This window comes from Chiloscyllium punctatum, chromosome 39 (assembly GCF_047496795.1).
Source record: "Chiloscyllium punctatum isolate Juve2018m chromosome 39, sChiPun1.3, whole genome shotgun sequence".
Lineage (NCBI taxonomy): Eukaryota > Metazoa > Chordata > Chondrichthyes > Orectolobiformes > Hemiscylliidae > Chiloscyllium > Chiloscyllium punctatum.
In genome coordinates, this window is record NC_092777.1 from 9,798,258 (window position 1) to 9,815,119 (window position 16,862).

General features: G+C 43.4%; 1 protein-coding gene across 4 annotated transcripts in view; it reads right to left on the reverse strand.

Annotated features, from left to right (window-relative positions):
* LOC140463807 (xylosyltransferase 2-like) overlaps positions 1–16,862 on the reverse strand; it is a 170,527-nt gene that overhangs the window by 95,569 nt on the left and 58,096 nt on the right. For all 4 annotated transcript variants that reach the window (XM_072558148.1, XM_072558146.1, XM_072558147.1 and 1 more), the window contains exon 4: positions 8,937–9,139. In XM_072558148.1, coding sequence (XP_072414249.1) covers positions 8,937–9,139 — 203 coding nt within the window. The remainder of the gene's footprint in view (positions 1–8,936; positions 9,140–16,862) is intronic.

Consider the following 16,862-nt stretch of genomic DNA (forward strand, 5'->3'; position numbering starts at 1 on the left):
TTAGTAAGTAATCAGAAGTACAAGGGGAAAAAAAATGGTCTTGACAAACTCCCTTGTTCAAAAAGGGAAACAAAATATAGACAATAGGCCAATTAACTTAACAGCTGCCACTGGGAAAATGTTATAGTCTAAGTGTGTAAGAGCAAAACATTTAGAAAAACATAACACAATCAAGTAGAGACAGCATGGCTTCATTAAAGGCAAATCAGACATATTTACCACAACTCTTTGAGGAGTCAACAAATAAGATAGATAAAATGGAACGAGTAGCAGTGGAATCAGTGGAAAGCAGGTAGGAAGGCAGAATCATTAAAAATAAGCATCCACATTCATCGGGTAAGAGGGCTTTACTTCAAAGTGAATGGAGTATAAAATGGTTCGTTTTGCTAAAACTAAACCAGGTATTAGTTAGATCACAACTATAATACAGAGAGCAGTTTTGGTCCCCTTATTAGAGCAAAGACAAAATGGCAGTGAAGACCGCCTAGAAAATGCTCACCAGATTGATCCAAGATATGAGGGACTTTCACTAGATCAATATTTTGCTTCAGTTTTCACAGCAGATTGTGCTACATTAATATTATTAAGTTGGAGAGGCTTCAGAAGAGATTCACCTTGATGTTACCAGGAATGGAGGGTTTGAGTTAAAAGGAGAGACTGGATAGACAGGGACTTTTTTCACTGGAGAACAGGAGGTTGAGAAGTGACCATGTGGAGGTTTATAAAATCATGAGAGGTATAGTATGGTATGTGTCTTTTCCCGAGAGTGGGGAATTTCAAGATTAGGGGGCATATTTTTAAGGTGAGAGGAGAAAGGTGTAAAAAGACATGATAGGCCATTTTATTTGCACACAGAGTGGTTTGTGTGTGAACTTCTAGAGGAAATGGTGGATGTAGGTACAGTTGTAACGTTTTTAAAGATATTTAGATAAATAAATGAATAAGAAATGTTTGGAGAGATATGGTCCAAGCATAGGCAGACGGGACTAACTTAGTTTGGGATTATGGTTGGCATAGATTGGTTGGTCTGAAAGGTCTGTTTCTGTACTCCATGACTCTACTATCTACTCAATAGTAACAGGTGATGGAGAGATTATAGAAAAGGGAGGAGTTTAAGACAATCATTAGGGTAAAATTACTGGGATTGAAGGCAGACAAGTCCCCAGGGCCTGGTGGGTCTTAAAAGAACAGGTAGTAAAGATATTGAATCCACTGGTTACAATATTCCAAAATTCCCTTGATGTGGGAAATGCTCCAGCTGATTGGAAAAATGCTAATATAATTATTGTATTACATTTTTATATTGTCCCTTATTCTAAAAAGGGAGGCGTAGAAATTAGGAAACTAGAGATCAGTTAATTTAGCATGCGTGGTGGGAAATTGTTAGAATCCATTTTAAAAGTCAAAACTCAATCCATCAGAGCCAGCATTGGTTTTATGGAGGGTAAATAATGTTTAACAAATTTTCTGTGTAGCAAGCCAGGTAGATGATGGGGAGCATGCCTGCACTTCCATTAAGCATTTAATAAATTCCTGCAAAAAAATGGTTAACAAAAGGTAATGGGGATCAGGGTAATTTATTAGCTTGGATAGAATATTGGTAAATCAACAGAAATCAGAGATTCAGGATAAGTGGGTCTTTTTCTGATTGGCAAGGTATCGGGTTTGGTCCACAGACTCTGCCTATTTATAACATATATTAATGACTTGGATGTACTATAGATAGGATGGGATAGATGTACTATAGCCAAATTTATGGAAGACACTAAAATAGGTGGGAATATCGGTTGCAATAAAGAAATAAGAAATCTATAAATGGATACGGATAGGTTAGATGAATGCCAAAATTTGGTGAAATTAGTTTAACATGGATAACAATGAGGTTTTCGATTCTGTTTGGAGGAATAGATAAGTTAATTATCGAAATTGAGATAAACTTCAGAGTGCTTCAGTGCAGAGGGATTTAGGAGTCCTCATACATGAATTACAGAAAACTAACATGCACATACTGGAGGTAACAAGGATGGTAAATGAAATTTTAGCATTTAATACCAAATAAAGGAATAGAGCACAAAAATAGGAAAGTGTTGTTGCAACTGCACAAAACACTCATGACACTACGGCTGGAGTATTACGTATAATTTTGGTGCCCTTAGATTAGATTAGATTACTTACAGTGTGGAAACAGGCCCTTCGGCCCAACAAGTCCACACCGACCCGCAGAAGCACAACCCACCCATACCCCTTCATTTACCCCTTACCTAACACTTCGGGCAATTTAGCATGGACAATTCACCTGACCTGCACATCTTTGGACTGTGGGAGGAAACCGGAGCACCCAGAGGAAACCCACGCAGACACGGGGAGAACGTGCAAACTCCACACAGTTAGTCGCCTGAGGCGGGAAATGAACCCGGATCTCTGGCGCTGTGAGGCAGCAGTGCTAACCACTGTGTCACCGTGCCGCCCACTTGGGGAGGAATGTCGTTTTATTAGAGGTAGTATAGAGGAGGTTCGGTAAATTGACTCCAGAGATGAGGGATTTGTCTTATAACAATAAAGTTCGATGTAAAGAATGAACCTTATGTTAAAAGGGATTTGTCAAGATTTAAAAGAGTAATTGTTATAGGGAACTCTTCTGTCAGAGGCACAGACAGGATTAAAGGTTGAGAACATCTCAAAACATTGAAGCATATTGTCAAAGGGGAGATGGGGAAGCCCAAAGTTGTTGTTTTGCGGGAATTACATATTCAGGGATAGGGTTAAGGTTTTGCAGAGTGAATATAAGAGGTTAGGTAGAAGATTAAAAAACAGTACACAAAAGTAATAATCTCTCGTTTACTTCCGGTGCCAAATTCTAATGAGGGAAGGAACAAAAAAGCACAGGTAAATCAATGACCGAAGAGATGATGCAATATGCAGGGATTCGGTTTCTTGGATTATTGGGATCTTTTCTGGGACAGAAGACACCTGTTCAGCTAATCTAGAAAGAGACCAATATTCTGGTGGGGAGATTTGCTAGTTCTATTTCAAGACCCTTTTAACTTTTAGAGAAGGGTGAAGCCCCCTTCCTAAGTAACAGTGAAAATAGAATGATAAGGATAGGTTTGAATCAGAAAAGAGCAATTTAATTAGAAAAGACAGACAAAGGCAAGTCACAGAATGAAGTAACTCTGAAGAATTAAACTGCATTTATTTCAATGCAAGACAGCTTGCAGGTAAATCTGATGAACATAGAACAGTGCAGCACAGTACAGGCCCTTCTACCCACTGTGTTGTGCCGAGCATTTACCTTAATCTAAGATCAACCTAACCTACACACCCCTCAATTTACTGCCATCCATGTGCTTGTCCAGCAGTCGTCTAAATGTCCATAATGTCTCTGATTCTACTACCATTGCTGGCAGTGCATTCTACACACCCACCACTCTCTGCAAAAGAATCTACCTCTGACATCTCCCCTACAGCTTCCTCCAATCACTTTAAAATTATGACCCCGCGTGACAGCCATTTCTGCCCTGGGGAAAAGTCTCTGGCTATCTACTCTACCGATGCCTCTCATTACCTTGTACACCTCTATCAAGTCACCTCTTTTCCTTCTTCTCTCCAGTGTAGAAGTCCAAGCTCACTCAACTTCTCTTCACAAGACAAGCATTCCAATCCAGGTAGCAACCTGGTAAATCTTCTCTGCACCCTCTCAAAAGCATCTACATCCTTCCCAAAGTGAAACAATCAGAACTGGACACAATATTCCAAGTGTGGTCTAACCAGGGTTTTATAGAGCTGCAGCAAAATCTCACGGCTCTTAAACTCAATCCCCCTGCCAATGAAACCCAAAATGTTATACGCCTTCTTAACAACGCCATCAACTTTGGTGGTAAGGATATGGGACTGGGATATCATAGCTCAACAGAAACTTGGCTGAGGGACGGACAAGACTGGCAGCACAATGTTCCAGGTTTTTGGTGGTATTAGATGAAGAGAAAGAGGGACAAGAGAGGAGAGCCAGCTGCATTTTTGATTAAGACAAGCATTACTACTGTAAATAGAGGAGATATCTCTGAGGGGTCATTTAGTGAAATGATATGGTTTGAAATCATCTTGATGGGATTGTAATGTACAACTGCCAAATAGTCAGAGGGAAATTAAGAAGCAAATATGTACACAGATCGCAAATATCTTCAAGAATAACAAGGTTGTAGTAGTAGAAGGTTTTAATTTACCAAACAGTGACTGGGACTGCAGTAGTTTTAAAGGTTTAGATGGTGAAGAATTTGCTAAATGTGCTCTGGAAAATTTTCTTTATCAATACGTAAATGTTTATATTAGAGAATGAGCAAAACTTGACCTTCCCTTGGGAAGTAAGGCAAGGCAAGTGTTATGAAGTTGAAGATGTGTACTGTTCCTTTTAAGAGAGAGCCACAGATAGACAGGATAATGAAGGTGGTTTTGGTATACTTGCCTTCATTGGCCAAAGCATTGAGTGTAAGAGCTGGAGCGTTATGTTCGGTTGTACAGGACATTGGTGAGGCCACTTTTAGAATATGGTGTACAATTCTGGTCCTGCAGTAGGAAAGGTGCTGTGAAACTTGAAAGGGTGCAGTCCTAACTTACAAGGATGCTACTGGGATTCGAGTATTTGAGCTCTAGGGAGCACCTGAATATAGGCTTTTTCCTTTGAGCTTTGGAGGCTGAGGGGTAACCTTAGAGAGGTTTATAAAATCATGAGGGTCATGGATAGCAAAAGAGTTTTTCCTATGGTGGGGGAGTTCAAAACCCAAGGGCAGAGGATTAAGGTGAGGGGTAAAGATTTATAAAGGACCTGAGGGGTACTTTTTTTCATGTAGTGGGTGGTGCACATGGGGAACAAGTTGACAGAGGAAGTGGTGGAGATGAGTACAATTACAACACTTAAAAGGTATCTGGGCGGGTACATGAATAGGAAGGATTTAGAGGGATACGGGCCAAATGCTGGCAAATGGGACTAGATCTGAGTGAGATATCTGGTCAGTGCGGACAACTTGGCCCGAAGGTCCTGCTTTCATGCTGTATGACTCTCGTTACGACACAGCAGTGATTAAACCAAACACTCAGAAAAGCTCACCTCGCCTAGTAATCTGTTAAAATGAGTGATAGAGAACTCCCAAATTCTATTTAAAGAAAATGACATCAATTTATTTTTAATGCTAAAACTGAACATAAACAACAACCATTCACAACTCTAAGCTGTCTTTCTCTGAACTGTTAATGGCAGTTCATCTCTCTGATTTTCAATATGCCTGCCTTTTTTATCTCCCCAACATAGTATCGTCTCATTGGGTCAATGTTGGCAAATCAATAAATTCAAACTTGATTGGATTTTACTATCCTGGAGCAAAATTTAAACTGATTAGTTAAATTTAAATTGTTGTCAAAACAGCAACCAACTCAGGTATCCATTTCATAGCCAAATGCTATATATTTTCAATTTTCCAGTACACTCAGATTGCTATCTAGTCATATTACAGGTACTTATAAGCTCTCAATGTAGAACAGCATTCACTCTCTCGTAAAGGCACAGTACACATCTTCAACTTCATAACACTCAAGAGAAACTGAGCAGTTCCCCCATACCTATCACATTCCCACCTACCTCCCCCCGCCAACTCCACCCTCCTCCCATTTATCTCTGAGCCCCCCTGGCCCACAAGCCTCATTCCTGATGAATGGCTTATGCCCTTATGATTCTCCTGTTCCTCAAATGCTGCATGACCTGCCAGATTTTCTAATCAGTAAGGAAACCAAGGACAAAAATAGACTGGAAGCAGAGGCTTGCGGGTAGGACAGTAGAGCAAAAATGGCAGGGGTTTGTGGGTATAATTAAGGACACTGTACAGAGGTTCATCCCCAAGAAAAGAAAGATTGTCCAGGGAGGGATTAGACAGCCATGGCTGACAAAGGAAGTCAGGAAATGTATTAAAGAAAAAGAGAGATCCTATAAAGTGGCCAAGAGCAGAGGGAAATCGGAAGATTGAGAAGGCTACAAAAACAAACAGAGGATAACAAAGAGAGTAATAAGAAAGGAGAGGATCAAATATGAAGGTAGGCTAGCCAGTAATATTAGAAACGATAGTAAACGTTTCCTTCAATACATAAGAAACAAACGACAGACAAAAGTAGACATTGGGCCACTTCAAACTGATGCTGGAAGCCTAGTGATGGGAGATAAGGAAATAGCAGGAGAACTTAACAAGTACTTTGCATCAGTTTTCTCAGTGGAAGACAGGAGTAATATCCCAACAATTAAAGGGAGTCAGGAAACTGAGTTGAGTATGGTTGTCATTTCAAAAGAGATAGTGCTCGAAAAGCTAAAAAGTCTTAAAATTGATAAATCTCCTGGCCCCGATGGGATACATCCTAGAGTTCTGAAAGAGGTGGCTGAGGAAATAGCGGAGGCATTGGTTGAGATCTTTCAAGAGTCACTGGAGTCACAGAAAGTCCCGGATGAGTGGAAGATCGCGATTGTAACCCCATTGTTCAAGAAAGGATCAAGACAAAAGATGGAAAATTATAGGCCAATTAGCCTAACCTCTGTTGTTGGTAAAATTCTAGAATCCATCATTAAGGATGAGGTTTCTAAATTCTTAGAAGAGCAGAGTCTGATTAGAACAAGTCAACATGGATTTACTAAGGGGAGGTCACGCCTGACAAACCTGTTGGTATTCTTTGAAGAGGTGACAAGCAGGTTAGACCAGGGAAACCCAGTGTATGTGATCTATCTAGACTTCCAAAAGGCCTTTGATAAGGTGCCACACGGGAGGCTGCTGAGCAAGGTGAGGGCCCATGGTGTTCAAGGTGAGCTACTGGGATGGATTGAGGATTGGCTGTCTGACAGAAGGCAGAGAGTTGGGATAAAAGGTTCTTTTTCAGAATGGCAGCCGGTGACGAGCAGTGTCCCGCAGGGTTCAGTGTTGGGGCCACAGCTGTTTGCATTATATATTAATGATCTGGATGAAGGGACTGGGGGCATTCTAGCAAAGTTTGCCGATGATGCGAAGATAGGTGGACAGGCAGGTAGTACTGAGGAAGTGGGGAGGCTGCAGAAGGAGCTAGACAGTTTGGGAGAGTGGTCCAGGAAATGGCTGATGGAATTCAACGTGAATAAATGCGAGGTCTTCAACTTTGGCAAAAAGAATAAAAGCACAGACTACTTTCTAAACAGTGAGAAAATTCGTAAAGCCAAAGTACAAAGGGATCTGGGAGTGCTAGGCGAGGATTCTCTAAAGGTCAACATGCAGGTTGAGTCTGTGATTAAGAAAGCGAATGCAATGTTGTGACTTATCTCAAGAGGGTTGGAATATAAAAACACCATTGCGCTACTGAGACTTTATAAAGCTCTGGTTAGGCCCCATTTGGAATACTGTGTCCAGTTTTGGTCCCCACACCTCAGGAAGGACATACTGGCACTGGAACATGTCCAGCGGAGATTCAAACGGATGATCCTTGGAATGGTAGGTCTAACATATGAGGAACGGCTGAGGATCTTGGGATTGTATTCATTGGAGTTTAGAAGATTAAGGGGAGACTTAATAGAGACGTACAAGATAATACATGGCTTGGAAAGGGTGGATGCTAAGAAATTGTTTCCGTTAGGTGAGGAGACTAGGCCCCGTGGACACAGCCTTAGAATTAGAGGGGGTAAATTCAGAACAGAAATGCGGAGACATTTCTTCAGCCAGAGAGTGGTGGGCCTGTGGAATTCATTGCCGCAGAGTGCAGTGGAGGCCGGGACGCTAAATGTCTTCAAGGCAGAGATTGATAGATTCTTGTTGTCTCGAGGAATTAAGGGCTATGGGGAGAATGCAGGTAAGTGGAGTTGAAATGCCCATCAGCCGTGATTGAATGGCGGAGTGGACTCGATGGGCCGAATGGCCTTACTTCCACTCCTATGTCTTATGGTCTTATGATTAAAGGGAAAAGACAGAAAACAGGAATTGAAGATTATCAGATCAGCCATGGTCAATGAGTTGAATGGCCTTCTTCTGCTCCTATATCTTATTGTCTAAGCTATGGACCAATCAAACCTTGCAGTTGAAAAGCTTATTCATCAGTCTGGAACAGAATGGTACAGTGGCTCAGTGATTAGCACTGTTGCCTCAAAATGCCAGGGATCCAGGTTCAATTCCATACTGGGATGACGGCATCTGTGTGGGTTCCCACCAGATGCTCCAGTTTCCTCCCATACTTCAAAGATGTGCAGCCTAGGTGAATTCGTCATACTAAATTGTCTATTGTGTTCAGGGATGTGCAGAACACATGGATTAGCCATAAGAAATGCAGGGTTACAGGGATAGAGTAAGGGATGGGTCTGGATGAGATGTTCTCAGGAGGCTCAGTGTGGAGTTGACGGGCTTAAAGGTTCATTTATGAAACTAACTGCACAGACATCCTCAGCAGCGAAACTCCAAGAAGCAGAAAACTTGCCTCCAAGGCAAGTTTTGACCAAGGTGAAAGTTATAAAAAGAAGAAATGTTGTTTTGTTGAAAGGAAGTCAGATAGTATGCACTAAAACCACATAACGCGTGGAATAAGGGATCTTCTTTCACCCTCCCAAAATTGCTATTCTGAGAAACCTGTACAAGAAAAACACCACCGACTCATCACATTTGTCAGGTCTAACCTCAGGTGTTGACTATTTGCTTCAGTAACAAAGAATTCAACAACAGGTCCTGACACCATATCATAAAGATGTATTTTTTCTACAAGCATTCTTTTTTCTCATCTACCTTAACACTCACCTCTGTAATTGTTTTAACATTAACTTTATCTCATTAGCCTTAAGGAATCTTCAGTAATTGCTGAGAAAAATTACACTAATGAAAGAACAGTGCACCAAACTAAAGGGTACCAAATAAGAAATCATTAATTTCACCTTCCCATCATTCAAAGACACTGACCTGGTGGGGTAGTCAGTGGCACTCAGGTTGATAAAATAGTCCCAGTCCCAATCTGTCATTTCCAGTAGATCTTTCATGCAGTGCAGGTACATCTTCAGCAGACTTGCCCCTCCCCAGATTGTAACCATTCGCCATGGGGTTATCCGGATGTTTGGGTATTGCTGTGACAGCTTCAGTGTCTCTCTGTGCAGGTAATTGGAACGCTGCAAGTTCAGAATAGCAAAATGATATGTAAAGGCTTCAAAGATTGGAAAAAAAAGCCAATTTACACACAGCATGCTCCCTCTAACAGTGTAGAATCCAAAGACTCCCTACAATGTGGAAGCAGGCCATTCAGCCCATCAAGACCACACCTATTCTCCCACCCAGGCCCACCCCCATACCCTGCATTCCCCATGGCTAACCCACACAGCACATCCCTGGACACTATGGCAATTCAGCATGGCCAATCCAAATAATCTGCACATCTCTGGAATGGGGAGGAAACCAGAGCACTTAGACAAAACCCACGCAGACACAGAGAGAATGTGCAAACTCTGTGCAGATAGTCGCCCAAGAGTGGAATTGAACCCGGGTCCCTGGCACTGTGCCACTCAGTAGTAAGATAACGAACCAGACAATCTGCTTGATGGATAAAGGCTGGGAGGAGAACAACCATCCCTTCTGTGACATCTTTAAAATGGTGAAATATTCCAAGGTGCCAAACAGGACCAGCATGAATAGAGTCACAGCACCATTTCTGGCACAAAAGGAGACCACATCACTCATTGAATCTGTGGTGGCTCCCCTTGGAATAATCCAGACAGTCTTACTCCTCCACTCGATCTCTGTAGTGGACAAATTATTGTTGCATGTCCTTCTGAATTCATTAAATCTTTCACCACACTCAGACACCATTTTATCGTCATGATTATTATTGGGCAAAATTATAAAGTAACATTGGAACAGATGATCCAAACTTAAGTCAAGTGTTGAGTGGCTCAGTGTCCTAAAGGAGGCGAGAGGGGTTTGGAGAGAGAATTCCAAACGTAAAACCTAGGCAGCTGAAGGCACATCCATCAATGGCGGTGATAATTAGATCTGAAACGTTTAAGAAAGTAGATGTGTACCGCAGTAAACTTCCCTGTTCTCTTCAAGAGTGCCATGAAATCTTTATGTGGAGGTGCAGACATTGGATAGGTTATTACCAAAACTTAAGTTATCTCAAGAATGTGATTGGAAAGTCGTTCTGGGATTTACATATCAATGAACCAAAATCTGCCACCCATTCTAAAAGATGAAAGACTTAACAGCTATCTAAGTTTGTTCAATATATCGTTTCAGATCTTTTGTTATAAATTCTGTGTCTTACAATCCTGCTCCAGAGCTACCTGATGAAGGAGCAGTGGTCCGAAAGCTAGTACTTTCAAATAAACCTGTTGGAGTACAACCTGGTAAATGAAATCTTTAGATCAACATATATCAAAGTGGGTACATGGTTTAATGAAAGGTGGGCTAAGAAGCTGTCTGAATAAGTAAACAGCCCCTGTAGTTCACTGTTGAACAACACAGAGGGTATATAAAGGTAATATGTAAATATGTCCTTTCAATTTTGGATACTGTTGGTGGGTGGGGGGGGGGATGACTTACCAAGGGAAAGCAGTGGGGCACCTGCTGCTCAAAAGGGAAGGGGGGAAGAGGAGCAGAGCAGTAGTCATTGGGGACTCGATAGTTAGGAGGACAGATAGGAGGCTCTGTGGGGACGAGAGAGACTCACCGGTGCCAGGGTCCGTGATGTCTCTGATCGTGTTTTTGGGATCTTTCGGGGGAAGGGAGAGCAGACCCAAGTCATGGTCCACATTGGCACCAACAACATAGGTCGGAAGAGATGGGGACTTGAGGCAGAAATTCAGGGAGCTAGGATAGAAGCTTAGAGTTAGGACAAACAGAGTTGTTTTCTCTGGTTTGCTGCCCGTGCCACGTGCTAGTGAGGTGAGGAATAGGGAAAGGAGTTGAACACGTGGCTACAGGGATGGTGCAGGAGGGAGGGTTTCGGGTTTTTGGATAATTGGAGCTCTTTCTGGGGTAGGAGGGACCTCTACAAGCAGGATGGTCTTCATCTAAACCAGAGGGGTACCAATTTCCTGGGTGGGAAATTCGCTAAAGCTATTAAGGAGGATTTAAACTAATACAACAGGGGGATGGGAACCAAAATTGTAGGACAGGTACAGAAGAGGATGAGAGTAGAGAGTTCCAAGATCAAGTATCTGACACTGGCAAGCGAGAACCTGGTTAACTCAGTTAGAGTGCTTGAGGGTTACAAGGAAGTCAGGAAAGACCTAAAAAGAGAGCTCAGAAGAGCCAGGAGACGACATGAGAAGTTGTTGGCGGATAGAATGAGGGTTAACCCTTCGGCTTTTCATAGGTATGTCAGGAATAAAAGAATGATGAGAGTTAAATTAGGGCCAATCAAGGATAATACTGGGAAGTTGTGTGTGGAGTCAGAGGAGATAGGGGAAGCACTAAATAAATATTTTTCGACAGTGCTCACTATAGAAAATGAAAATGTCGGCGAGGAAGATAGAGATACTTGCATCTAGACTAGAAGAGATTGAGATTCACAAGGTATTAGAAATACTGCAGTGTGTGAAAATAGACAAGTCCCCTGGGCCGGATGGGATCTATCCTAGGATCCTCTGGGAAGCAAGGGAAGAGATTGCCGAGCCTTTGGCATTGATCTTCAAATCATCATTGTCTACAGGAATAGTGCCTGCGGACTGCAGACTACAGGAATAGTGCCTGCAAATATGGTTCCCTTGTTCAAAAAGGGTAGTAGAGACAACCCTGGTAATTATAGTCCAGTGAGCCTCACTTCAGTTGTTGGTAAAGTGTTGGAAAAGGTTATAAGAGATAGGATTTATAACAATCTAGAAAGAATAATCTGATCAGGGACAGTCAACACGGTTTTGTGAAGGGTAGGTCGTGCCTAACGAATCTTATTGAGTTTTTGACAAAGTGACAAAACAGGTAAATGAGAGTAAACAGGTTGATGTGGTGTATATGGATTTCAGCAAGGCGTTCGATAAGGTTCCCTACAGTAGGCTATTATACAAAATGCAGAGGAATGGGATTGTGGGAGACATAGCAGTTTGGATCAGTAATTGGTTTGCTGAAATAAAACAGAGGGTTATAATTGATGGAACATGTTCATCTTGGTATCCAGTTACCAGCGGCATATCGCAAGGGTCGGTGTTGGGTCACTGCTGTTCGCCATTTTTATAAATGACCCGGATGAAGGCTTAGAAGGGTGGGTCAGTAAATTTGTCGACAACACTAAAGTTGGTGGAGTTGTAGATGGTGACAAAAGATGTAGTAGGTTGCAGAAAGACATAGATAAGATGCAGAGCTGGGCTGAGAGGTGGCAAATGGAGTTTAATGTGGACAAGTGTGATACACTTTGGACGGAGTAATCGGAATGCAAAGGCTAATGGTAAGATTCTTGGGAGTGCAGATGAACAGAGAGATCTCGGTGTCCATGTACACAGATCCCTGAAAGTTGCCACCCAGATTGACAGGGTTGTTAAGAAGGCATACAGTGTTTTGGCCTTTATTAAAAAAGGGATTGAGTTCCAGAACCAGGAAGTTATGCTGCAGCTGTACAAAGCTCTGGTACAGCCACACTTGGAGTATTGTGTACAGTTCTGGTCACCGCATTATAAGGAGGATGTGGAAGCTTTGGAAATGGTGCAGAGGAGATTTACTAGGATGTTGCCTGGTATGGAAGGAATGTCTTACAAGGAAAGGCTGAGGGCCTTGAGGCTGTTCTCGTTAGAGAGAAGGTTGAGAGGTGACTTAATAGAGACATACAAGATAATCAGAGGGTTAGATAGGGTTGACAGGGAGAGCCTTTTTCCAAGTATGGGGACGGCAAACACGAGGAAACACAACTTTAAAGTGAGGGGAGATGGGTATAAGACAGATTAGATTACTTACAGTGTGGAAACAGGCCCTTCGGCCCAACAAGTCCACACCGCCCCGCCGAAGCGTAACCCACCCATACCCCTACATCTACATCTACCCCTTACCTAACACTATGGGCAATTTAGCATGACCAATTCACCTGACCTGCACATCTTTGGACTGTGGGAAGAAACCGGAGCACCCGGAGGAAACCCACACAGACACGGGGAGAACGTGCAAACTCCACACAGTCAGTCACCTGAGGCGGGAATTGAACCCAGGTCTCTGGCGCTGTGAGGCAGCAGTGCTAACCACTGTGCCACCGTGCCGCCCACAGATGTCAGAGGTAGTTTCTTTACTCAGAGAGTAGTAAGGGTACGGAATGCTTTGCCTGCACCGGTAGTAGATTCGCCAAGTTTAAGTGCATTTAAGTCGTCATTGGACAGGCATGTGGACATACATGGAATAGTGTAGGTGTGATAGGCTTCAGATTAGTATGACAGGGCGACGCAACATCGAGGGCCGAAGGGCCTGTACTGTGCTGTAATGTTCTATACTCTAAAGGCATGGACGAAGTACCATGTAAAAGACTCATTTGGAAAAGGGACGCACATGTATTTAAGAGACATTGATAACTTGGATACAAATTTTCTGGAGGCTTGGAATCCAAAAAGCACGAATGAACAAATGTTGTAGTGATTGCAAAGTGGAATCCTATGGAGTATGTGTGCTTTGGTTCATTTACATATACAAATGTAGAGCATCGACTTCAGGATAAGAATATATATTCCAAACTTGTGGACGTATATCAGAATGTAGCAAATTTACAGTGAACAAGAATGTAGCAAATTTAGGAGAGCCCCACTGGTGAAATGATAATGAAAAGCAAATTGAAGAAGAAATACCTACATTTATATGGAGTATTTTCATGATTACCAGATGCCTCAAAGCACTCTGCAGTCAATTAATTACTTTTGAACTGTAGTTGCTGTTGTAACCATCTACAATCAACAAATTCCCACAAACAGCAAGGCAATAACAGCCAGATAGAGAGTATTTTTTGAGATGTCAAGTGAGGGACAAATACTGGCCAAGATACTGGGAAGAACTGCCGCTCTGTTTAAAATAGAATCATGAAATCTTTCAAATTCATCTGAGCTGACACAAAACCATCATTATTTTTCTATTTGTCCATGCTTTTCTAGCTAGGCCAGCATTTATTATCCATCGCTGACAACCCTGGAAAGGTAGTGGTGAGCTGCTTTTCAAGCATCTGCAGTCCGCGGGGTGTAGGGGCACTCACAATGTTATTACGGAGGACATTTCAGGGTTCTAACACACTGACAGTGAAGATGTGGGGGTGGCAGTGTTGGACTGGGGTGGACAAAATTAAAAATCATACAACACCAGGTTATAGTCCAACAGGTTTATTTGAAAGTACTAGCTTTCAGAGCACTGCTCCTTCATCAGGTATTAGATTAGATTACTTACAGTGTGGAAACAGGCCCTTCGGCCCAACAAGTCCACACCGCCCTGCTGAAGTGCAACCCACCCATTTACCCCTTACCTAATACTACGGGCAATTTAGCATGGCCAATTCACCTGACCTGCACATCTTTGGACTGTGGGAGGAAACCGGAGCACCCGGAGGAAACCCACGCAGACACGGGGAGAATGTGCAAACTCCACACAGTCAGTCGCCTGAGGCAGGAATTGAACCCGGGTCTCTGGCGCTGTGAGGCAGCAGTGCTAACCACTGTGCCACCGCACCGCCCACAGTTACCTGATATAGTTACCTGATGAAGGAGCAGCGCTTTGAAAGCTAGTACTTCCAAATAGACCTGTTGGACTATGCCCTGGTGTTGTGAGATCTTTAATTAGTGACAGTGAAGACACTGCAATATAGTTCCAAGACAGGATGGTTTCTGGCTTGGAAGGGAACCTGCATGTAGTTATGTTCTCATGCATCTGCCGTCTTTGATCTTCTAGGTGATGGAGGTTATTGGGTTTGGAAGGTGTTGTCAAAGGATCCATGGTGAGTGACGACAGTGCATCTCTTATAATCGTAAATACTACTGACACTGTGTGCACAGTTGATGAAAAAGAATCTGAAAAGGAACAGCTGCATTTATATACAGCATTTATATGATTACTGTAAGTCTCAGCATTTTACAGCCAATTAATTACTTTTGAAGAGTAATAACTGCATTGGTGAAGGGAGTGAATGTTGAAGATGATAGATGGATGGCCCATCAAATTGGATACTGCTTCATCCTGCATGGTTTCAAACTTCTTGAATGTGGTTGAAGGTTAGAAGAAAGTATTCTAGCACACTTCTAACTTCTGCCTTGCACATCGTGGACAGGCATTAGGATGACAGAAAACCAGTTGCTCACTATAGAATACCTTGCCTCCGATCTACTCTTGCTGCCATAAAATTTATTGCTTCTAGTCAATAGCGGAGGATTCTGCAATTGCACATCAAGAGGAGATGGTTACATTCATTCTTAAAAAGGACATTGCAATGTCTTGGGCTCCCCCTTCATTGGAGACTGAGGTACTTGTGCAGTTTCATCTCATGTGCACCACTATTTATGACTGGATATGGCAGCACTGCAGAGCTTAGATCTGATCCACAATTGCAAAGTTACTCAGCCATATCTATTTCATGTTCCTGGAGGTGGCACGTAATTATTCCTGTGCCGTAGCTTCATCAGGTTAACATCTAACTTGTGGCATGCCTGGTGCATCACCTGGCATGACAATGATAGCATGAGGGTAGGCTAGGCCTTGAGGGCGCAGATTGTGTTTGAATACAATTCTGCTGCTGATGGCCCACAGTGTTTCATGGATGTCCAGTCTAGAGGTGCTATGACCTGTCCAAAGTCTGCCATATTTAACATGGTTAAAAATCACACAATACCAAGTTATAGTCCAACAGGTTTATTTGGAGGTACTAGCTTTTGGTGCACCACTCCTTCATCAAATCGTTGTGGAGGTTAAGATCATGTTCACAGAATCGCACATATATACGACATGCCCTCCACATATCCCACTGTTACCATTCCCGGCCCCCAGAACCCTGAGGGGAAAACCACCCCTGCTCATGAGACCACCCCCATTCCCCCCACCATCACACCCACTCCAGTCACTGGCTGCGCACCCACTCCCACCTCCACACCCACACCAGATCCCAGCTCCCCGCCCTACTGAGTTTTCACCATCCCTTCAGACCTTTCCCTCACTGAGGACGAACGATCAGTCCTCAGCAAAGGACTCACCTTCATTCCCCTCCGTCCACACATCAATGAATTTAATACACGCCGTGACGTCGAACACTTCTTCCGCCACCTCTGCCTCCAAACTTACTTTCACAATCAGGACTCCCGCCCACCTTCCGAGGACCCCTTCGCCCACCACCAACACGCTGCATCCACCTGGACACCCCGTGCTGGCCTATTACCTGCCCTCGACCTCTTCATTTCCAACTGCCACCGGGACATTAACCGCCTCAACCTGTCTACCCGCCTCCCCCACTCCAACCTCTCATCCTCACAACGCGCGGCCCTCCGATCCCTCTGCTCCAATCCCAACCTCACCATCAAGCCAGCAGATAAAGGGGGCGCAGTGGTACTCTGGCGCACTGACCTCTACACCGCTGAAGCCAAACGCCAACTCGAAGACACCTCTTCCTACCGCCTCTCAACCGTGACCCACCCTCCATCACCAAACCATCATCTCCCAGACCATACAGAACCTCATCACCTCAGGAGATCTGCCACCCACAGCTTCCAACCTCACAGTCCGTAAACCCCGCACTGCCCGGTTCTACCTCCTTCCAAAGATCCACAAGCCTGACCACCCTGGCCGACCCATTGTCTCAGCATGTTCCTGCCCCACTGAACTCATCTCTACCTACCTCGACACTGTCCTATCCCCCCTAGTCCAGGAACTCCCCACATACGTTCAAGACACAACCCATGCCCT